Source organism: Geotrypetes seraphini, chromosome 2, assembly GCF_902459505.1.
Source record: "Geotrypetes seraphini chromosome 2, aGeoSer1.1, whole genome shotgun sequence".
Classification (NCBI taxonomy): Eukaryota; Metazoa; Chordata; class Amphibia; order Gymnophiona; family Dermophiidae; genus Geotrypetes; species Geotrypetes seraphini.
Window position 1 is genome coordinate 357,928,025 of NC_047085.1, and position 23,713 is coordinate 357,951,737.

Below are 23,713 nucleotides of genomic sequence, written 5' to 3' on the forward strand. Positions count from 1 at the left end.
GGTCCAGTTGGATTTTTATCACTGTATTTTTTTTTCATTGTACTTTTTAATTGAATTTTCATGGTTTTATATGTCAGTGTTTAATAAATTATCTCCAGAACATCTGTATCCACAGTTTTTGTTTCCACTGAAAAGTGGTACATCAAATCCATAACCTTTTATCCTAATCATACTTCTGGTTTGCTACTTTAAAAACCTGAATTCTGTGGAAATGAAATTGAAATTTAGTCTCATTTCTGCCTCCTGTAATTTTTTTTCCCCCAGAAATACATTTTATGTGATCGATTTTAAACTTCCCGCAAGAACGCCCCTGCCTTATGTGAATAAGCTTCTGCAATTGCTTGTTTTTTTTATGAAGCAAATAATAGCACTAAATAATATTTTACTCAGCAGTGAGACTTATCACTTTACACAAGATGACATTTCACTTAACACATGCACATTTAGGAAAGGACCCATCTGGCAACTGCCAAATAGGTTTTTAAACAGAGATGTGTTGGAAAAGGGAGTCCAACAATGACACAGTATCTCATCTGGATCACAGTGTTAGCACCTGGGCTGTGGTTAAATCAAAGCGAATGATGATAGATGACAGATTTCATGGACTGTGCTACACTGGCAGTGCTGCAGCTCTCATGGAGTTTATTGAAGCTGCATTTACAAAAGAAACATACAATTACTCAGTGTTTGGTAAATGCTTCAGAAAGAAACTTGGAATAATTAAATGCAGACTCAGCAATATCCTTGAATTGCTTATAATTATGGAGCTATCTAGGTGCTGAACTGTGAAATACTTATGGGTCTATACCAGGGGTAGGCAATTCCGGTCCTCAAGAGCTGGAGCCACATCAGGTTTTCAGGATATCCACAATAAATATGCATGAGATAGATTTGCATCTCAAGGAGGCAGTACATGCAATCCATCTCATACATATTCATTGTGGATATCCTGAAAACCTGACCTGGCTCCGGCTCTCGAGGACCGGAATTGCCTACCCCTGGTCTATACCCTCAGATATACTGTATGTAGGTCTTTACCCCCCTAATTCTATTTTTAAAAAACGCCAGATGTTTCACATGCAATGTAATTGAATAACAAACTAATTAGTGATGATAATTGGCTTTTTAATAAGCAACTACTGAAAATAATTTGAATAAATTAAGTGTTAAATGCATAAATTTAGGCTGGAAGCTTTCCCTCTGCTACTGCTTCCTGGTCCCGCTTAGGCGCAAAGCAGTAGCAGAGGGAAAGCTTCACTCACGCTGCTGGTGGTCCGAAGAGCACAAGTTTACTGCCTTATTGGATCCCATGGAGGAGAGGAATGGGGGGGGGGAGGGGGGGAATGGTCATTAGAGAAATGCTGGACTGCAGGAATGGAGACGAAAAAAGGAAAGATGCCAGACCTCTGAGGGAAGGAAGGGAAACGGAAGAGGAGGGCAGAGATGGATTGGGGTTTTTTCCCCTTTGCCTATTTGTTTAAGCTGGGCTGGGAAGCAGAAGTTTCTACAGGAGGAAGTAAGAAGCTGGGTTTTTTGGGGGGGAAGTTTTGTTTTTCTTCTTTTCCCCTATCAGTGTGTGAAGTTTTCCTTTCAACACATTTCTTTTGGCTGTGAGGTTCTTTTTGTGAAAGGTTTTTTCCCCCCCTACTGCTTGGATTGGCAGTAACCTCAGCCAGGTGTGGGCTATTAGGGAATGTATATCTATGGAGAAGTTTCAAGAGACATAAAATAAGACCAAGAAGATTGGCATTTATTTTGGTTTTCTTGAATGCTTATATATTGTGACAGGGAAGCTCCTGTCACGGTTAAAAAGACTGCTAGTCCAGTCAAAAGTACAGCCCTCAAACCTGCAATCCCTAAAATAAAGCCTGTACACCCTGCTAAAAGCACTAGTTTAGTACAGCAAGAAAGAAGGGAGAAAAGGCAGGTGATGTCACAGCCAGAAATTCAGGTAGGGAGGGCACAGAAACCACAGTCTATCCCCTATTACTCTTTTCCCAGAGCTAGGGAGAAACGTGAGATCAACCCAGAAGGGGGTGGAGTTAGCCACCCAGTTCTGCAGTCACCTAAGCCTCAAGTAGGAAGACTGCAGGGAGATCAGGGAGCCTCAGCTGACTCTAATTGGAGAAGCAGAACGGAGCACCCTGGAAGCAGCCCAACGCTCTGTGCAAACTACCAGGAACATAGGATTGCCCCAGGCCAACAAGCAGAGAGAGGAATCCAGCAGCCAGCTAGGTACTGTGATTTCCCAGGGGAGCCTAAGGGGGTAGGGCTAGAGGTTCTCTCAGAGAGAGAGGAACCTGGCCAGGAAACTTTCCCAAACACCCAGAGAGGGGGATGGGAGGTGGAGAGTGAAGAAGGGGAATTCATGGAGACAGAAAATGACTATAGCCCCAGTGACACAGGATGGGGGTGGTGCAGTAAGGCTGAGGCAGAATGAAGTGTGCCAGAAGAATGTATGGAAACCTGATTTAGAAATTATAAGCTGCTCTAGGACTGTGGTAACAATTGGGAGGGTCTGAAGACCTTGGTGAAAAGGGAGGCTTGCGCCACATAGCCTGCAAAGCAGGGCTGTGAAAGTCTTTGGAGGGGACAAAGTGCTAGAGAGGAAAAGCAGTGGCAGAGAAAATGTTTTTTTTCCTCTTTGTCTGAAAAGTACTTGGAAGAAGGGCTGGCACCTGCAGTGCTCAGCCAGTGCTGGCCAGAACTGAGTAGTAGAAGCCAGCTGCCCTAAGGAGGGAGAATTGGGACATCTGAGAGGCTGAAAAGCTTGTTTGATTTTGGTTTATGTTTTTTTGCTGATAAGGACTGTCTAGTCCCTGAACTTGAGCACAGACAGAGTGCACTGGACTTAAGTGGAAGGAACTGCATAATTGGTGCCTATGAAAAACAATTGTCTGTTTTGGAACTTTTTTCTTTTGTCTTAATAAACTCGGTGAAGTTTTGTTTGTAAGAAATCCATTGTCCGGGTTTTCCTTACACCAGCCATATAAAAGGTGCATTGAAAATCTTACCTGTGGTCCGCGCCAGGGTTTCCCACTCACCTGGGGCCTGGCCTGGTCACAATATATATCTTTATTCATTTTAAAACTTTCAATAAGTGTAAAATACAATACAATAACTTTATACTTTACCATCACTTAATATTTCCATCAAAGTATACTTCACATTCTATATCCCTCCCCCCTTTATACACAACAATTGTTCTTGAACATAAGAAAATAGCAAATATCTCCACCCACCCTCCCTACCCTGGACATGTGTGATGAATGGGAAAATATTATTCATTCTGCACAATAAGTTGTTAATGGCTCCCAAACATCCTTAAATTTCTGGAAATGCCCCCACTGTATGGCATAATGAATTCCACCAAAAATTTTAATTTAATCGATCCCAATTTTTCCAATGTTTCATAATTTGTTGTATGGCATCCCCTGTCATTATAAGCAACAATTTATTATTACTATAAGATATTGGCTCTTAGCCCTCATTGATGTACCGAATATCACCGTGTCATATGATAATGCCACCGGATTTTCCCAATAAGTTATTTACTTGGCCCCAAATGGATTTCCAAAAGCTAAGTATCAATGGACAATAGAATAGTAAATGATCCAATGTCCCAGCTTCAAGATGACAGTGCCAGCATCTATTCAACTTAGAGCTATCTAATTTCTGTAAACGAACTGGGGTCCAAAATCCTCTATGTAATAAGAAAAACTAAGTTTGTCTAATAGATGCTGACGCTGTACATCTCATTCTCCAAGCCCAAATTCATGGCCACTGAGATGCAGTAATTTGATGTTTTATCTCAATGCTCCATATATCGCAAAGACTATTCTTTGGTTTCTTATTTAAAAATCCAATTTATACCACTGAGCAGTCTGGTGACCCAGGAAATCCGCCTGGAAACATAAAACTGGCAAGCTATACTGACTTTCAAGAATTTTCCATTCAGGGAACCCCTCCTGAATGGCCTGCTCCAACTGCAACCATCTATAATTTTGTGACTTATGAAGACCAAATTTGTGTTGCAATCGTGAAAAGTCAAGCAGCTTGCCATCCGATACAACATCACCCAAAATACGTATACCTGCCTTCATCCAATGTTTCCAGATGACCTTAAATCCTCCAACTTGGATCTTGGAGTTCAGCCAAAGGGATTGAGAGGTTGATTTATGGATTGGAATAGGTGTTAAATTATTCACATATTTTAATGTCTGCCATATTTTAATGTCTGCTAAAATTCTACTGTCCTTATACAACCTAGGTAACTTGATACTTAGAACATGACACAGTCTCAAAGGTGACGTGATTTGCCATTCCAACCATAACCAATCCATAAGAGTGTCCATGAGCTCCGGAAGGATCCAATACATACCTTGATGCATAATATAGGCTTGATGGTACCTATACAAATTTGGGAAATTTACCTCACCCTCCGCAATTGGCTTTTGTAGTGATACTAAAGCAATTCTAGCAATTTTACCCAGCCAAATAAATTTAGTCAGTATACCATTTAATTTCTTATAAAAGAACCCTGGAAAATAAACTGGTAACATACCCATTCAATAGAAAATCACAGGCAATATCATTATTTTAACAGTTTGAACTCTCCTCCACCAAGAAAGATGTAATGGGTTCCATTGCTCACACATTTCTGTGACCTTTAGCAACAAAGATTTTTCATTTACTTTCATCGTCTCTTCTAGCATTTTATGGATCCAAATGCCTAAATATTTAATACCCTCTTTCCATAGATAAGGGAACAAATCAAATAATCCTTTTTGACAATGGACATTTAACGGAAGAATCTCAGATTTACTCCAATTTATTTTATAACCTGAAAATTTTCCAAATTTATCAATCAAATCCAGTAAATGTGGAATGGTAGTTTCAGGATTCCTCAAATGAAGCAAAATATCATCTGCATATGCAGAGACTTTATATTACCGATCTGTATAAGGAATACCCTGAACCTCCTTTGATTGTTGAATAGCCAATAACAAGGGTTCCAGTACAATATCGAACAACAAAGGAGATAATGGGCACCCTTGTCTAACTCCCCTCTCTAAACAAAAAAGCTCTGACAAATTATTATTAATATGTAATCTAGCAAAGGGGGAGCTATACAAGGTTTGAATCATTTGAATGAATGCGGAACCAATCCCAAACCAATCCATTGCTTGATACATAAAGGTCCATTCCACCTGATCAAAGGCCTTCTCTGTATCCAAGGATACAGAGAAAGCCAGATTGTTTTTCTTGAATGCTATTGTGTAAACTTTCTCTCATTTGTGTAAGCCAGACCACACTCACCACTTCAACAAGGAGAAAAGGGACAACTTCCTTTTTTGAAGTACTTACCAGCATAAAGCCATCACAAGGCCTGATTAAACTTCAGAGATCACCTGCAGCGCAAGCAATTGCAAGCAATTACAACTCACTGGTGAAGTTTAATGTGTGCCTTCTCTCTACTTGAATATATTACATTGCTAGTCTTTGAAAAGAACTGTCCTAGCAGACTATTCCTGTTTGAAAAGTATTTTTTCTTTATTTTTCATGAAAGTTGTGGCTTGGATTTTCTTTGTGTTTTATAATTGCCAGCCTGGCCGTTCTGACTTAAGCCCAGTAAAAGGGTTGAATAAAAACTATTTTTCCTTTATACTGTCTGTTTTGTATGGTGGTGATTTTTGGCTACTACAGCCAGTATACCGGCTGGTCCTGGGCAAGCTCTCGCCAGGAGACCCTGGCAAGTGAGTTAACAGAAGACAAACAGAAACCAGAGCCTGGGACTACCATGATTTGAATAATGACCAGACAATAAAAATAATTTTATTTTAGGAAAAATAATTTTATTTTCTGTTTTGTGATTACAATATGTCAGATTTGAAATATGTATCCTGACAGAGCTGGTAGACAGCGAGCGTGAGCTAGGACCTAACAGAGAGAGGAAAAGTCTTTCTTTTTTGTTTATTTTCCAATCCAATCCTTGGTTTTATATATCGATTCAACCCTTACAAAAAGGTCTTGACTTGGTTAACAAAATTTCCTAAGTTCAGCTAGGGAATGAGATAATTCTACTCCAAATTATCTCAGAAGAATCAACCAGAGATTTTTGAAATAGATAATTTTTTTACATTTTCCAAAAAATTGTTACTTGAGGAAGTAACCTGATGTCTGAAGGAAGCTCATTCCACATTTTTGCAGATAGAAAACTAAAAGATTTGCAAAAATTGGATTTAGTTTTAATACTCTTAACTGATGGAAAGCCAAGTTTATATTTCTGAGTATTTCTTGAATGAGATGGCAAACAAGAATTGAAAAGGACAGGAATTAAGAGGGAGAAAATCTCATACAAAATTTTAAAAATCACACAAATACATTTGAATTGAATTCTCCAAAACACTAGTAGCCAATGAAGTGCCCTAAGTAAAGGGGCCACATGATCATATTTGTGCTTACCAAATATCAATATTGCCACAGTATTCTGAATAAGTTGCAAGCTTTTCAGATTGCATTTGTTCAAACAGACATAGGAAATTAGCATAATTTAACTGTGATAAAATAATCCCCTGAACCAACACAGCAAAATGCTGTGGAAAAAATAAATGGCGAACCCATCTAAGTAATCTGAGACTAAAGAAGCATTTTTTTTGTCACATTGCTAACTTGAGATGAAAAAGAAAGTGTAGAGTCCAGGATAAAACCTAGGATTTTGGATGTAAACTCAATTTGTAATGAAATATCTGAAGGTAATGATACTATGGAGTAGTGCTGCCTGATTCACGATTCGAATCAATTCACTGATTTGAATCAATTCAATTTTACGAAAAATCGGCCTCCCGATTCGATGGCCAACCCTTTCCCTCGTGCCTTCCTAAAGAAGGAGCAACAGCGCTGCCTCTTGTTGGCCGTCCGCTGCCGCTCCTGCTTGAGGGGGGAGGGTCAGTCAGAAAGACCTGAATGTTTCCCCAGCTTCCTTTCTCTTATCAGCTTAAGCAAATATGGTAACCTGCAGGATCGCTGGTGCTATAGCGATCCCTGCAGCTGCCCGTCGTCCTCAGCGGAATGTTCTTTCTGCAACGGTCCTGTCCCTCGTATGATGTCAGGGTCAGGATCGCGGCAGAGGAAATGTGCCGCTGAAGATGACGGCAGCTGCAGGGATCGCTATAGCACCAGCGATCCTGCATGCTGCCGTATTAGCTTAATGTAAATGCGGGGAAGCTGGGGGGAGCAGGCCTTTGCAGCGGGGGAGCAGGCCTTTTCCAGTGGGGAGGGGAGCAGACCTTGGCGGCAGGAGAGCAGGCCTTCGCGTCGGGGAGGCAGGCCTGTGCAGAGGGAGGAGGAGGAAGAGTGCCTTCACGGTAGGAGGCAGGCCTGTGCAGAGGGAGGAGGAGGAAGAGTGCCTTCACAGCAGGAGGCAGGCCTATGCAGAGGGAGGAGGAGGAAGGAGTAAGAGAGGGGAAGGGAGATGCCAGATCTGGGTTGAAGGAAAGAGAGAAACCAAACCAAAAAGAGGGGGAGGAAAGCAGAGGAGAGGTGCTGGACTAATGAAGAGAGGGAGAGAGAAATGCAAGACCACAAGGGGAAGGGTACAAGAGGGACAGATACTGCTCCAATGTAGGTGGGCAGGGTGCAGGATGGCAGGAGAGATAGTAGGAGAAAGCCTGTACCTGGGGAGGGGGATACAGGAGGTAAAGAAGAGAGGAAGAAGAAGCTGGATATGGGGAGAGATAAGATGCTGGGCATGGAGGGAGCATAGGAACAGGGACACAAGGGGGTCAGTACTGGGGAAGAGAATAGGGACAGGAACACAGAAGAGAGATGCTGGATGAAAGGGTAGTTGAGAAAAGGAGAGATGGTGGATCTGTGGATGGTGGAGTCCATTGCTGTAGCTGTGGGGGGATGGAGATGAACAAAAGGAAAGATGCCAGACCTGGGGGAGGAAAGGGAAACAAAAGGGGAGGACAGAGATGGAAGATGGATGGTTAGCATGGAGAAAGAAGAAGGAAAGACTGATCAGAAGACAACCAGACCAACATGAGACCAACATGATTTGAAAAATGACCAGACAACATAAGGTAGGAAAAATAATTTTATTTTCTGTTTTGTGATTAAAATATGTCAGATTTGAAATGTGTATCCTTCCAGAGCTGGTGTTAGACCGTGAATGTGAGCTAGGATTTAACAGAGAGAGAAAAAGTACTCTTTGTTTGTGTATTTTGTTTATATCATAGGACCAGTGTGGGTTGGAGAGGGCAAAGGGGTAAAGAGGCTATAAAATAAACCCACTAGGATATTTGGAAAAAAACCACTCAATTGGGCAGGAAAATCGAGTTGAATCGAATCGAAAAATCGATTCAATAGGATGAATCAAATCAAAATTTTTTTCCCTGAATCGGGCAGCACTAGCATCTACTCTGTTGCAGAGCTTGGTATTATCTGCAAACAGGCAAATCTTGCCAGTCAGCCCTTCCGCAATATTGCTTACAAAAATGTCAAAAAGAACATGCCCAAGAACCAAAACTTGAGGCACACCACTGTAACCTCCCTTTCCTCAGAGAGGTCTCCATTGTAAGTGGCTGAAAATGTACCTATATTTAAGATGCAAATGCTTACACCAGCTAAAGAACCGGTACTGGTACTTGTATCTAGATTAACAAAGACTGTGTAGATTATTAGATTTTATAATCTAGAGCTGTGGTTCTTAAACCTGTCCTGGAAGAGGGGGGGGGGGGCCCAGCCAGTTCAGTTTTCAAGATATCCCTAATGAATATGTATGAGGCAGATTTGCATGTAATAGAGGTGACAGACATGCAAATCTGCCTCATGCATTTTCATTAGGGATATTTTGTAAACCCAACTGAGTGGAAGAACAGGTTTAAGAACCACTGATCTAGAATTGTAAGTATGCACCCTTCCTATGTGCAAGTTCACCCACAAAGCATGGGCCATCACATCTAGACTCGTACTGACAGAATGCCATTTAACTGGAAACTGCTCATTCACACATGTATGTGTTCATATATGCATGTAAATGACTGGAATACTGATATTTATGCACTCTCTTGCAATCTAAAGCTAGGTAGCTCCTTATAGAATTACCCCCTTGCCCTCGTATTCTGTATATGGTGCCATAAGTTGCACATGCATATCAGTGCACACATCTGATTTGCACATGCAATGGCAATTAACACCTAATAACTAATGCTAATTGGCACTAATTAGAATTTATGGGCACCACCTTTTAAACACATTCTATAAAATGGTGCATGTCATGTCCAATGTGTAAATCTCAAAAGGAGGCGTGGCCAGGGGAGGAGCATGGGCGGATCATAGGCATCCCTAAAAGTTAGGTACACTGTTATAGAATACACCTGATCTGTGTACAACTTAGGCACAGGCATTTAGGCCTAGTTTTCCTTGGCCTAAATGGGATCACCTAAATGTTATCCCACATATAGCTGCTAAGTATGATTCTATATATAGTGGGAGCCTTTTATAGAATCATGCTAAGCACAATTTTGTGTGGTGACAAATTTTTGGTCCAATATATAGAATTTGGCAGTTAATGCAGATTTCTGTTCTGCAATATTAGCATTTTATTATTTTGTGCATTTCAAGTTACTGCAGTTATTAGGATATATACCGTATTTTTCGGACCATAAGACACACCCACCTGTAGAGGAGAAAAAAACCAAGAAAAAAAAATTTGGTTCAGAATTTTTTTTCTTCTTGGCTCTTCCTCCTTTATTCGTAGGTGCGTCTGGTGGTCTGGTGCATCTGGTGCTTGGAAGTCTGCAGCCCGAAGCTTCCCACAGCTGCCCAAAGCTCGAAGCTGCCAGAAGCCGCCCACCGCCTGAAGCCGCCCAAAGCCCCCAATACCTTTTTTAGTGGTGGTCCAATGTGGTCTCCTGGACGGCTGCCTTTGTCTTAGAAGAGTGACGCACAATGCAGGAGCGTGACCTTTGTGCTTCCTGCCTGGTTCCAGCCAATCACAGAGCGGCGCAACCAGGCAGGAAGCGCAAAGGTTGCACTCCTGCATTGTGCGTCGCTCTTCTAAGACAAAGGCAGCCATCCAAGAGACTGTGTTGGACCACCGCCACTATAAAAGGTACCGGGGGGGCGCGCACAAAGTATTCGGTCCATAAGACGCACTCTCTTTTGGGAGATGGAAAAAGTGGGTCTTATGGTCCAAAAAATACGGTAACTACTGAGCTAACAGTACCCTTTAATCCATTTATACTACATGAAATAAATTTTGTATGATTTTACAAGATCATTTAAATAACTCTTTAATAGTTACACAATTACCTCATCTCCAAGTCTTCACTCTCTTGTGGTACGAATTTATACAAGGCAACATATGTGTCCAGGGAATCTGTACAAGGAGGGACCTGTAATAAAAGACATACGAGTATCCTTTTACGAGATTCTTAATTGAATTAATCTGTAGTTCAGGTTAATCAAAGCCATTTTAATCTCTAATTCACTATGCTCTCCACTTTATTCCACTTGTTTTCTTGTTTTACAGATAGCATTACGAGTATATACAGTATGATGTTATATCATATGTAGAGGGAATAGCTCTTTTATAGCCCTTGGCCTGTCTGATAACTCAGAACTGTCTGAGGTCAGATGGATCACACCTTTATATGAGGGGTCGCTGAAAAGTTCTCAGCTCAACCAAGAAGAGAATGATGTGGAGCCATGAAACCTAAGCACAGTACTGGGCAGAGCTTTGGATTCTTGCCCAGAAGTAGCTAAGAAGAAGAAGCAGAATTTTTTTTTTTTTTTTTTTATTGAATCAGGTTGGGCAGACTGGATAGATTATTCTGCTGTCATCTACTATGTTACTATGTTAAGTTATTCCACACTTTTCTTGACATTTTTTCATTTCATATCATTGAAATGAAAAGTGTCAAGAAAAGTGTGGAATAACTTGTAAGTTTCATGGCTCCATATCATTCTCTTTTTGGTTGGGCTGAGAACTTTTCAGTGGCCCCTTGTATTGTGATGTCATAATGTTTCATTCTACCAATGCATAAGAGCCAACTTCATCAGTGATGTCACAATGGCTTGGCTTCCTTGTTTCCCTATACTTGTACCCATTTACTAGATACATTTGCTTCATTTAAATAAAGTGTCAAGAAAATTGTGGAATAGCTAATAAGTTTCATGGCTCCACACAATTCTTTTCTTGGTTGGGCTGAGAACTTTTCAGTGGCCCCTCGTAGACATCCTCAGCAGTTAGCCATTCAAGAGGGGATCTGCTGAAAGGTTCATACTCTCTACTTAAAACTGTTTAAATATTAATGTTAGCTCAGTATTATGAGATACCGATAAGTATGTTTCAATTTTTGTATGACTTGTCTGTATTGAAAATTTCAATAAATAAATGAAGACTAAGGGCTCCTTTTGCTAAGCTGTGCTAGCAGTTTTAGCGCACGCTTAACACGCTCTACATGTGTGCTACACGCTAACGCCTCTATAGAGCTGGCATTAGTATTTTTCGTGTAGCGCGGGGGTTAGCGCGTGCTAAAAACGCTAGCGCAGCTTAGTAAAAGGAGCCCTAAATATTAGTGTTAGCTAGTTGCAAACATAACATAAATATTTTTTTTTATTTTGCTTCTCATCTCTATTTATTGTTAAGAATTATTTATCCACTTATTGAAGAAATTTGCCCAAGGTGTACAGCAAGAAAAAGCCAGACATAGGCAACAGACAATTACGACACTAAAAATGGTCAAGCGGCATATATAATGGCATAGTATACTACTTATTATGTCAACACAGTACACATTAAAACACTTTAATAGAAAGCACAGGGATAGGTGGTGGTGCAGCAAAGGCCAACTCGAAACATGTAGATACAAATGCTATGACTTTTACGTGTGCAGGAGTCAAGTTATGGAATGGCCTTGTTGGCCAGATTAGACAATGTGGAGAGAGGAATTCCTTTAGGAAAATGTTGAAGACCCAACTATTTGTTGAAGCATTTTTTTTTTTTGAGCAAATGATTTTATGTTAGACTGAATATGTCTGTTTTATTTTCTTATTTTGTATGGATTATTAGCTTTTTATGTATGTAACTCCCTGTAAACCGTTTTGGATAAAAACGGTATAGAAATTTTAAAAATAAATAAATGAGTAGCAGGAGTTAGAAAATAAGGGTGATTAACTTAAGAATTGCACTTGAAATCAGAAAAGGTGCATGAAAATGATCTCAGCTAGAGCAGAATTGGATGTACGAGTCCTATTCCAGAAGATGCAGCTGGTGTCAGTCGTGGTGTGGTTGACAAACTACTCGTAGTTACTTGGTCTGTTAAAACATTGCTGGTTGATTAAAACTGAAAGGGCAACCTTTGCTAGATGTCTGCTCAATTCCTGTAGCCTGAGCAGTGTGTCCGTTACTAATTATAATGAGAAATATAACATGAATAATTTACTGACTGCATGTACCTGATATGTGTCAGTGTGAGAAGTGCAATAATCATGTATATGTTTCTTTTCTTTATGGGGTTTTTGGTTTTTTTTTAAATTAATAAGCAAGTTCACTTTGGAAAACAATCAAAACAAAGTTAAAAAAAAAAAAAAAAGTCAGCCACTCATCATTTGCTATTTATCTAAAGTCAATGTTCCATTCAATTAAAGGGGTGATTTTCAAAGGGATTTCCATGAGTAAATGGGTATTTGCCTGAATCCTTTGCAAACTGTCAGGGAAAGAGACACCATTAGGGCTCAGGTCAGAAAGGGTCCCCCAAAGGAACACACTGAGATTTCATTTTGAAATTCTCATGTGCTTTTTCCTGTTCTTTTCCCTTGTTTGCTTTGCATCTGTTAAGTACAGGGGGGTACAGAATAATAATAACTTTATTCTTTTATACCGCCATAACAAAAAGTTCTAGGCAGTTTACACTAAGAAGAGCTGGACAATCAGAGAAATACAATAATACAGTAAAAAAATACAAATATTTGTAAAATATAATTTCAGTAATAAAACTCACTAAGTAATAAACTTATCGCACAAAGTGGTCTTAATTAATTTCCAAAAACAGCAATAGGATAACATAGCTTGCTGAATACATTGACCTAACCTGGTGGCCAGACTGATTTTCATTAGCACACTCCAGAAAGTGTTTTCCCTTAGCTTGTAAATGAACCTTCCAGTCTGTCATCCTTCCAGTCTGGTGTGCTGCATCTGCTTATATTTCTCAGAGGAGACCTTATCTTTACAATGCTGCTATTTAGTATGTGTAAAATAGCAGAAAGTAGACCAGGTATTGGAGGTCTTGAAATAATTTATTGCAGCAATTCATTTGTCTACCAGTCTAAAAGAAATATCTAATTTTGGTTTTTCCCTTTGATTGTTCTTCTTTCCTCTCTCAAATTGTATTTCTACCCTTATTCCTTTTATGTCATGTTAGTCCATTTGTTTTTATCTATGACTATTTTTAAATTTTGTAATATTTTGACTGTATGTTTACTCCCTTTGTTTTTACTTGTAACTTGCTTAGAAGTCCAGATAAGCGATTGTATCAAATTTTTAATAAAACTTGGAAACTTGAATCAAAAAAGGAAAAATGCCTCAGATTTCAAAGACTGACCATTTTTAGGGGGAAAAAAATCATACTGAATCCGTTTTCTGATACCTGGCTTAGGTTATAGAACTGGGTTTTGCCTCAGTGAATTCAGGCTTATGGAATGCAGCTGAGATAATAATAATATAATAATAATAAACAGAGGACTTTTATGGGCTCTCGACCTTTAGCTCAGGATAGTTTACTGAAAACCGGTTAGCAATTCAGTACTTAAGCAATCAAAATCATTAAAAACATAAATCAAACGTTATTGAATACAGTATACTTAGGGGTCCTTTTACAAAGCCGCTGTAAGCACCAGCAGGCATTTACTGCAGCTTAAAATAGCTTACCATGGGATGAGCTCCGGTGTCCTGCTGTAAATTCCAAATTGGCATGTGCTACCTGTGTGCTAATTTGTTGTTGAGGGGTGTGTCTGGTGGTGGAGAGTGGGTGTGTCTGCACTGATCAGCATGTCTACATTACTGCATGCTATGGGGCTCATAATAAGAAAAAAAACATCTAAAAAGTGGCCTAAATGGGTACTTGGACGATCAAAAAGCCTGATCGTCCAAGTACCCATAATCAAAGCAAGTTTTAGACGTATCTAAAACCAGCTTAGGCCTTTCCCCTGGCTCTAAACGCACAGAGGGAAAAGAGGCATTTTTAGAGGAGAGGAGGTGGGCCGACCTACACCTAGGCGTACAACACGTATAACCAGTGGCGTACCTAGGGTATGTGGCACCCGGGGCCCATCATTTTTTGACACCCCCCCCCCATGTAAAATTTTTTTTTTTTTTTTTTTTTGCAATAACCATGAAATGGAATAAATGGTCAGAATAGAAACAGGCAGTGAAAATTTTCTTTTATTGAACCTCATTTATGTAACCATTATTCCAAACATAACATAACATAAATTATGTCTGAATTGTCATGACATCAGAAGTACATATGGAGTAGTTGCAGGTGATGCTTGGGACAGTTCTGATTATGTTAGTTTGGTTTTATGTGTTTTTTGAATAGAAGGGTTTTTATTTCTTTTTTTAAGGTTTTGTAGTTTGTGGTCGAGGTCAATAGGTTGTAGAGTTGGGGGTCAAGTGTTGCAGCTCGAATGGCTAGGAGGTTGTCGAACAGTTTTTTTCTTTTGACGTTTTTGGTTGGAGGGTGTGTGAATGGTGCGTGAGTTCTCCTATGTCTGTTTGAAGTGGATTGAATTATTTAGCTGAAGAAATTAGTTACCCCCCCATTCCACACACATTAATTCTCTTCCATTTTTGTTCCCATTATAAAAAAACACTGATAAGTTCCCAGGAAAAAAATACATTAAAATAAGAAGTGAAAACAAAGGCCCCTACAGATGAGAACATCTATAATAATAAAATGCTAAGCGCGCATGCGCACTAAAAAAAACGTGTTCCCTGAGATGTCCCGAAAATACGAGTGCGCATGCGCGCCTACAACGTCACCACAGCCTGCTCTCCGTCTCCACCTCGCGCCGCTGCAGGCCCCACACTCGCAACTCACACATCCGCTGCAGCCTAGCAACTCCGACCACAACCTTCCACCCTCAACCGCCTATGCCGGCTCAGGCTGGCGCGTTGAGGAGTCGGAATGCAGACCCGGAAGAGCGAAGGAAGCCTCACACTGAGCAACTTCTGCCACGGTCCCGGGTTCCTCTAAGCCTACCCTTCTCGCGGTCTGGCCGGCTACCTTAGTCCTTTGCCGCCGCCGCCACCCCCTTCCCTTCCCTACCCGCGGTCGACAAAACTCTTGCCTCCAGCAGCCGACGCAGCACTTTAAACACGCTGCTTGGCGGACTCTACTGCCTTCATTTGCTCTTCCGTTTCTCTGATGACGTCATCAGGGACATAGAAGAGCAAATCGGGGCAGTAGAGGCCGCGAAACAACGTGTTTACAGTGCTGCAGCGGCTGCTGGAGGCAAGAGGTTTGTCGACCGCGGGAAAGGAAGGGGGTGGCGGCGGTGGCAAGGGACTAGGGGAGCTGGCCAGACCGCGAGAAGAGAAAATCGCGTGGGCCACGAAGAGACAAGGAGGAACTGGGAAGAAGGAAGAGGGAAAGGGGCCTGCTTTGGGGTAAGGGTGTGCTTGGAGGCACACAGCTTTGCTTGGGGGGGAGACAGAAGGGGGCCACGGAGAGACAGGGAGGAACTGGAGCTGGAGAGGGAAAGGGGCCTGCTTTGGGGAAGGGCTGTGCTTGGAGGCAGACAGCTTTGCTTTGGGGGGAGACAGAAGGGGGGGCCACGGAGACACAGTCAGGGAGGAACTGGAGGGCCAGAGGGAAAGGGGTCTGTTTTGGGGGAGGGGTGTGCTGGGAGGTAGATAGCTTTGCTTGGGGGGGAAAAAAATGGGGGGCCACGGAGAGACAGTCAGGGAGGAATTGGAGGGGGAGAGGGAAAGGGGTCTGCTTTGGGGGGGAGGGGTGTGCTGGGAGGCAGACAGCTTTGCTTGGGAGGGGAGACAGAAGGGGGACCACGGAGACACTGTCAGGGAGGAATTGGCAGGGTAGAGGGAAAGGGAGCTGCTTCGAGGGGGAAGATCATTTTGCTTAGGGGGGGAAGACAGAAGGGGGGCTACGGAGAGACAGGGAGGAACTGGAGGGGGAGAGGGAAAGGGGGCTGCTTTCTAGCACCCGTTAATGTAACGGGCTTAAATACTAGTAACATAAGAATAGCCTAACTGGGTCACACCAATGGTCCATCATGCCCAGTAGCCCATTCTCATGGTAGCCAATAGTGCTGCCCGATTCAGAGAAAAATATTTCATTCGATTCGATTCACCCTGTTGAATCGATTTTTCGATTAGATTCACTGTTAATGACACCGCTTTTTAAGTTTAAACAAAGTATAACAATAAATTTCACAACAATAAATTTCACAAAGTACTTAAAAAAAAAAAAAATCACATTTTTCCATTAAAGCAGTTCTGGAGACATTTGCTTGAACAGTCTTTTTTCCCAGTCCATAAGCAAGCAATATGAAAAAGATTTCCTTAATTATCTACTCAAACATTTTTGCTATTTACTTTCATTGTACCTAGACTATTATTCAGTAGAAAAAATTTAGTTTGTTCAATCAAGCAGAACATTCACTCATAGAAGTCCAATGTCCACACAGGATTTGATTGAACAAACCAAATTTTTTCTACTGAATAATAGTTTAGGTATACTGAATAGCAAAAATGTTAAAGCCACACAGAAAAGCAGTAAAAGTCAATAGGTTCTCCAAGTGGGAACAACCTGATGTCTCAGCACTTGAGGAAAAGACCACGTAATAATGTTTATAAGATAAATCATATAAATGATTATACTGAAGCAGGGTGTCCTCAGCGTGAGAGGTAAGCGAGAGGAGAGAATTCTCCAGTGCTTTACACAATAAGGCTCCTCTGCCTGCAGTGCACACCATCATAGGACACCTCAGGTGTGCTCAAATTAATCAATGTGATAAATTAAACAGTGATAAACAATTGGTCAATCACAAGAGTGCAAGATCAAACAGGTTGTTCCCACTCAGAGAACCTATTGACTTTACTGCTTTTCTGTGTGAGTAGATAATTAAGCAAATTTCTGATAGCCTACAGAACTGATTCTCACCTTCCATCCCCAGCCCCCAAGACTTACCAGACCCCCCCTGCCGATGCATTTACTTACTGCCTGAACTGGATATTAAATCGTGGGGAAGAGAGGAGAAATGCGGGGAAAGAGCCAGCCAAAACTAGTATTTGTTGCTGCTGAGTGCACCAATCCAGGGCAAGCAGACGCTTCCCCCATGTCTTAATAACAGACAATGGACTTTTCCTCCAGGAATTTGTCCAAACCTTTCTTAAAACCAGCTACGCTATCTACTTTTAACATAACTTCTGGCCACTTCATTTTTAAGCTTAGATCTTTCCTTCCAAACAGAGACCTTGCTAGATGTCAAATACAGCACAAGGTAACTTCACATGGACTTAACTGTGCAGGAAATGAATCTCCTCATACACCCACCATATAGTGCAAAAATGTGCAAAGGTCTGTTTTTTTCTTTCGATCACTACATAGCCTAATGCCACACAAGCAGCGCTGTTACAAACATATTCTGAAGGTCAATGCTAAGGTTGACAAAGTTTCCTTCCTTGGACCAGAAGGAGATACTGACAAACCACTGGAAGAGATTCTAAAACAACTACCCAGAAATAACACCCAAAGACCCACTCAGTGTGTGAACCAGTTGAGTGGAGTGGACTAACTGGGGGTGGAAATGGGCCCAGAGTTTGCTCAGCAGAATTTCCCAGACTACCTCTTCCTCTCAACACACTGACATGCTACCACCACCACCAACACTAGGAACACCTCACCGAGTATGCCAGCAATGCTTATAAACTTTATAAAACACATTATTATATTTTCTTATAAAGCATATATTTTAACTGAACTCAGCCTTGCCATTCACAAAAATAGAAAAGTTCCCATTTCAAGCTGTCTCATGTACACTTTTCAAATCTAACATATTGTAATCACAAAACAGAAAATAAAATTATTTTTTCTACCTTTTGTTCTCTGATCAATATTCAAATCTTGTTGGTCCCAGGCTCTTGTTGTCTTGCTTGCCAGGGTCTCCTTTCTCCGTGCTAACCATCCGTCTGCCATCTCTGTTCTCCCCTTCCGTTTCCCTTCCCTCTCCCGGAGATCTGGCATCTTTCCTTTTTTTTGTCTCCATCCACAGATTCACCTTTTCTCAACTCCCCACCACCCCAGGATCCACCATCTCTCCCTTTCTGTTCCCAACTATCCTCCTATCCAGTATCTCTATCCCCCCTCCACACCATCCCCTGTTTCCAAGTTCTCTCCCTTTCTGTTCCTTCCCTCCCTAAATCCCATTATGCACCATCTCTCTCCCACTCCTCTGTTTTTAGACCCATTATTTCTAACCCCCAAAGTCTGGCATATGCACGTATCTTTGAACCCCCCCTTCCCTCTCTCCCTCTGTGTACTTTTACACCAGGACCCCCCCTCCCCCGAAGGTCTGTCCCCCCTCCGAAGGGCTACACCCCACCCCTGAAGACCTGCACCCCCCCGAAGGACTTTACCTCCCACCCGAAGGTCTGTCCCCCTCTGAAGGCCTAAACCCCACCCCTGAAGGCCTGCACCCGCCCCGAAGGATTGTACCCCCCACCCAAAGGTCTGTCCCCCCCTGAAGGCCTGCACCCATCCCGAAGGCCTGCACCCACCCCGAATGCCTGCACCCACCCCGAAGGCCTGCACCCCCGAAGGCCTGTTCCCCCCCTTGAAGGCCTGACCCCCCCTTGAAGGCCTGCCTGCTTGTCCCCCCTTGAAGGCCTATCCCCCCTTAAAGGTCAGCCTGTCCCACCCCCTTGTAGGCCTGTCCCCCCTTAAAGGTCTGCCTGTCCCACCCCCTTGTAGGCCTGTCCCCCCCTTGAAGGCCTGACCCCCCCTTGAAGGCCTGCCTGCTTGTCCCCCCTTGAAGGCCTGCCCCCCCCCTTGAAGGTTGGCCCCCCCCCAAAGGCCTGCACCCCCTTGAAGGCCTGTCCCACCCCCTTGTAGGCCTGTCCCCACCTTGAAGGCCTGCCTGCTTGTCCCCCCTTGAAGGCCTGTCCCCCCCCCTTGAAGGCCTGCACCCCCCCTTGAAGGTTGGCACCCCCCCCAAAGGCCTGCACCCCCTTGAAGGCCTGTCCCACCCCCTTGTAGGCCTGTCCCCCCCTTGAAGGCCTGCCTGCTTGGCCCCCCTTGAAGGCCTGTCCCCCCCCTTGAAGGCCTGCACCCCCCCTTGAAGGTTGGCACCCCTCCAAAGGCCTGCACCCCCTTGAAGGCCTGTCCCACCCCCTTGTAGGCCTGTCCCCCCCTTGAAGGCCTGCCTGCTTGTCCCCCCTTGAAGGCCTGTCCCCCCCCCTTGAAGGCCTGCACCCCCCCTTGAAGGTTGGCACCCCCCCCAAAGGCCTGCACCCCCTTGAAGGCCTGTCCCACCCCCTTGTAGGCCTGTCCCCCCCTTGAAGGCCTGCCTGCCTGTCCCCCCTTGAAGGCCTGCACCCCCTTGAAGGTCTGCACCCCCCCGAAGACCTGCACCCCCCCTTGAAGGCCTGCCTGCCTGCCTGTCACCACCCTCCCCCTTGAAAGTCTGCCTGCCCGCCCGCCCGCCCCACCCTGAAGGCCTGATGCCCCGACCCACCCCGAAGGACCATTCGCCCCCCTGGCCTCCCCGCACTACCTATGAAGCAGCCGCAGCATGATCGCGACGTCAGCTATCTTTGCGCTGCTTAGGAGCTTCTTCCTGCGCCGCGGTCCCGCCCCCTCCTCTGACGTCAGAGGAGGGACGGGACCGCGGCGCAGGAAGCAGCACCCAAGCAGCTGAGGGATTGCTGACGTCGCGATCCTGCTGCGGGCTGCTTCATAGGTGTGCTGGAAGGTCAGTGGGGCGAGCGGTCCTTCGGGCGTGGGGGGGGACTGAGCGGCAAGGCCGGGAACACCCCCTCAGGGCTGGTACCCGGGCGGCCCGCCCCCCCCGCCCTCCCCTAGGTACGCCACTGCGTATAACCAAAGATTTTGACAGGTTGCCTAGTCGGCACTTATACGTTTTGACTTAGACCAAGTCAAAACAGGTATAAGTGCTGAAAAAGGGGCCGCTCAGCTGATAGCGGCTGGCATGATCAGTTCAGCGGTGCGGCAACCTACCCACCCCTCCACCGCAACCATCGCGGCAGGAGAGATGCCTCAACTCCCCTACCGTGATGCGATCACCCCTCAACCCGAACTGCTGCGACCTGCGGCAGGAGAGATGAACGCCTAGGTGTTGTATGCCTAGGTGTAGGAGGTTAGAGGGTATCGCCGGGCCAGGAGGGCTTGGGATCCCTCCTGGCTGGATCGTGGGGGGGAGGGGGGTTGGAGATCGCCGGGCCAGGAGGGATTAGACTCCCTCCTGGCCCCATTGGACTCGGTGGGGGGGGGATCGCGGGGCAAGAGGGCTTGGACTCCCTCTTGCCCCGATGTTGGCGGGGGGGGGGGGGGTGTTGCGGTTCGATGGGGCAGGAGGGCTTGGGCTCCCTCCTGCCCGGATTGTTGTATGGGAGGGGGGTCGATTCTGTAACCGGTGTTGTTTTTGACAGACACCGGTTAGGCGAAAGACTGGCTACTCCTTCGCCTAAAAGCTCTTGTTTTGGAAGTTTGGGGCTTAGGCTTTTTTTTGGTTGATTATATGGTGTAAGTTTAGACATAGTGGTGGTCTGGACGTTTAAACAGCTGAATGTAGAGGCAGGCCATTATCAAAAAAAACCCTCCTTTTGGACATTTTTTTTTGATAATGGACATTTTCCCTGCTTCTACTTTCAACGTTTAAGGCCTTAGGCCAAAAGGGGACTTAGATGTTTTTTTTTTATTATGCCCCTCCACCTGATTAGCGCAGGGGGCCCCTGACTGCCAGTTTTCTTCTACTCTCTCACTGCCCTCTCGTTCGCAAGCAAACTAAACCCAGGCCACGGGGCTCTAATACTGCAGGCGAGAGGGCAGTGAGGGAGTGGAAGGGAAGGAAGCTGGCAATCAGGGACCCCCTGCGTGAAATAACATAACATAGTAGATGACAGCAGGTAAAGACCCGAATGGTCCATCCAGTCTGCCCAACCTGATTCAATTTAAATTTTTTTAAATTTTTTTTCTTAGTTATTTCTGGGCAAGAATCCAAAGTTCTACCCAGTACTGTGCTTGTTATAGATAATAGAATATACTTATAGTTTCTCTGACTGAGTTAGCTTTTTTATTATATATTTTGTGAAACTGAGAGTGGTTTGAATATCATATTTTATCAAATTGGGCAGGCAGGAGAGGACTCAAAATGATTTTCCCTGAAGCAGCCTTATGGTGAAAAACAACTCATCTCAGGAGCTTGGAAAGTGATATTTCATTAATCAGGTCTAAATATAATTACTTTCTCTAAATCCTCTTGAAATTTCACGAGAAATACTGCAAGTATGTACTCAGGACCTAAACACAAGGTTCAAAGTTTTTGAACTGTTTTGGTTTGACCTTTATCAGTATCGGAGTTTCAGTTGTTTTCACACTGCTCCTGTTTTGTTTTTCATTGAAAAGGGTTGTTGGTTTTTTTTTTTTAGGTTTCAAGAGTCTAGAACACATCAACAGCTGGATACACCTTGATGAATTTGTTGGATTTGATTAAATTGAATGAAATTTAGATGATGATTTAATGAATTTCTCCAAGCATATGTGGATGTGAAATCTAATTTTTAAAGTCAATGTCTAAATACTGGTCCTGGTCAATTGTTTCCTAAAATGTTGATAAGAATTAGAGGTCAATATTATAGATTTAAAATCCTTATCCCATAATGCTGCTTGATAAGAAAAAAAGATGTTGATGATATTATTTATATTGGCAACCTTTGACAGATGGAAAAACGAATAAAGCACGTGTGTATTGGGAGCACAAAGAATTTGCAAAAGTGAATGAATCTACAAGATAGTTGGGTATTTGTCCCGATAACACCTTAAAACAAATTCATCCAAACTTGAATTTCACACGAGCCTCGACACGCAGCAATGGCACCATTTACAGAATCTCAGCTACATAAAAGGTAGGCGCCAGAAATGGAGGCCAGGGTTTCCGGTGCCTACCTTTCATGAGAATCGTGTCCACACAGGCATCTTACGATGCTAAACACCACTTCCAGCGTTAACCACGCCTACAGTGGTGTTAGTCATCATAAGTAGCTTCCGTAGGCGTGATAATGGCGCGCCTTTTGGAGGCACCTCTTTTTTTTCTAATGGCAAATTGGTTTTTAATCAGCGCAGCCAATTAATGCACAAATTAAACCAATTAAGTTAGGCAGCTCAACTTAGGGCGCCATTTTTAGAATTGAGCCCAAGGTGCTTCCTTTAACAATAACCATTTCTTCCCCTTCCTAGCGGCTGTGCACCTGCATCTTCACCATCCCCAACCTTAGCCCAACTATATTATGGTGTGGCATGATTTGGGAATTAAACTGGGGAGGTACTGCATGGCAGTTCACAGTATTGCCACTCTGCCAGCAGGCTGGCTAAGCCCTATCATTTTTTTATTTTTAATTTTGACTCATATTTAATACCAAAGATTTGATACTTAAACAGTAGTTTTCATCATTATAACCCTCTCATCCAGATGCATATTCTACTGCTAAACTGGGATATCATCCCTACGACACTCAGCCGGTGGATGTCAGAATTTTTTTAAACGTTAATCGGCGCTGGCTATATTATCCCGCGATATTCAGTGCCAGGCCAAATTTGGGAGCTGGCACTGAATACAGCGAGATAATTCTGGGTGGCCTGACTGATATTCAGGTGGGCCAACGTAAGACAGTTATGCAGGCCCTAGTTGAATACTGGGTCTGAACCTGCATAAACTGTTTTTAAAAATATGATTCCCCCCACCACCTCTCCACACCTTGAGCTCTCAAGGCATCTTTCTCTCATCCTCCCTCCTCCCCTTCAGTAGGTCAGGTAGGCCCCTATGGCCTACCTTGATGCCTAGTGGTCCAGTGATGGTTGTTGGGACAGGAGTAGAACCTTCTCACTCCTGCCCCTGCTGGTCTAAAATGGCTGTCATGACCTCTTGTGACAGCTCGTGGTACAACACTTCATCAGGGGCTTGGAGGGGGCTCACAACTTGTAAAAAAAAAAGTATATGTGGGTCGTGTTTTGATATTCGGCAAGGGCCCAAATAAGCTAAGAAGGTGAATGTAAGACTGCTTTTAAGCTGTCCTAAATTTACCAACTTATTTATTTATTTGTAGTATTTATATACCTTAAGGTTTACGTGGTTTACATTCAGGTACTCAAGCATTTTTCCCTCTCTGTCTCAGTGGGCTCACACTCTGTCTAATGTACTTGGGACAATGGGGAATTATGTGACTTGGCCAAGGTCACAAGGAGCAGCATGGGATTTGCACACATAACCTCAAGGTGCTGAGACTGTAGCTCTAACCACTGCACCACACACTCCCATTTAGCATATTGTGACAAATCTAGCTCTCCTCCTAGCTTTGGCACAAGGTCTGATAAGAAGATTAGTAAATCCCTATGTAGAAGAGCTGACCAGGTCGGCCCAGAGGATTATGTAAGAACTGACTTCCTGG

At 43.5% G+C, this 23,713-nt stretch overlaps 1 protein-coding gene across 4 annotated transcripts in view; it reads right to left on the reverse strand.

Annotated features, from left to right (window-relative positions):
- STAC (SH3 and cysteine rich domain) overlaps positions 1-23,713 on the reverse strand; it is a 216,166-nt gene that overhangs the window by 22,147 nt on the left and 170,306 nt on the right. For 3 of the 4 annotated variants that reach the window (XM_033930457.1, XM_033930456.1, XM_033930458.1), the window contains exon 9: positions 10,318-10,400. In XM_033930457.1, coding sequence (XP_033786348.1) covers positions 10,318-10,400 — 83 coding nt within the window. Of the gene's footprint in view, positions 1-553; positions 652-10,317; positions 10,401-23,713 lie in introns of all 4 variants that reach the window. The other variant, XM_033930459.1, reaches the window with a different exon arrangement.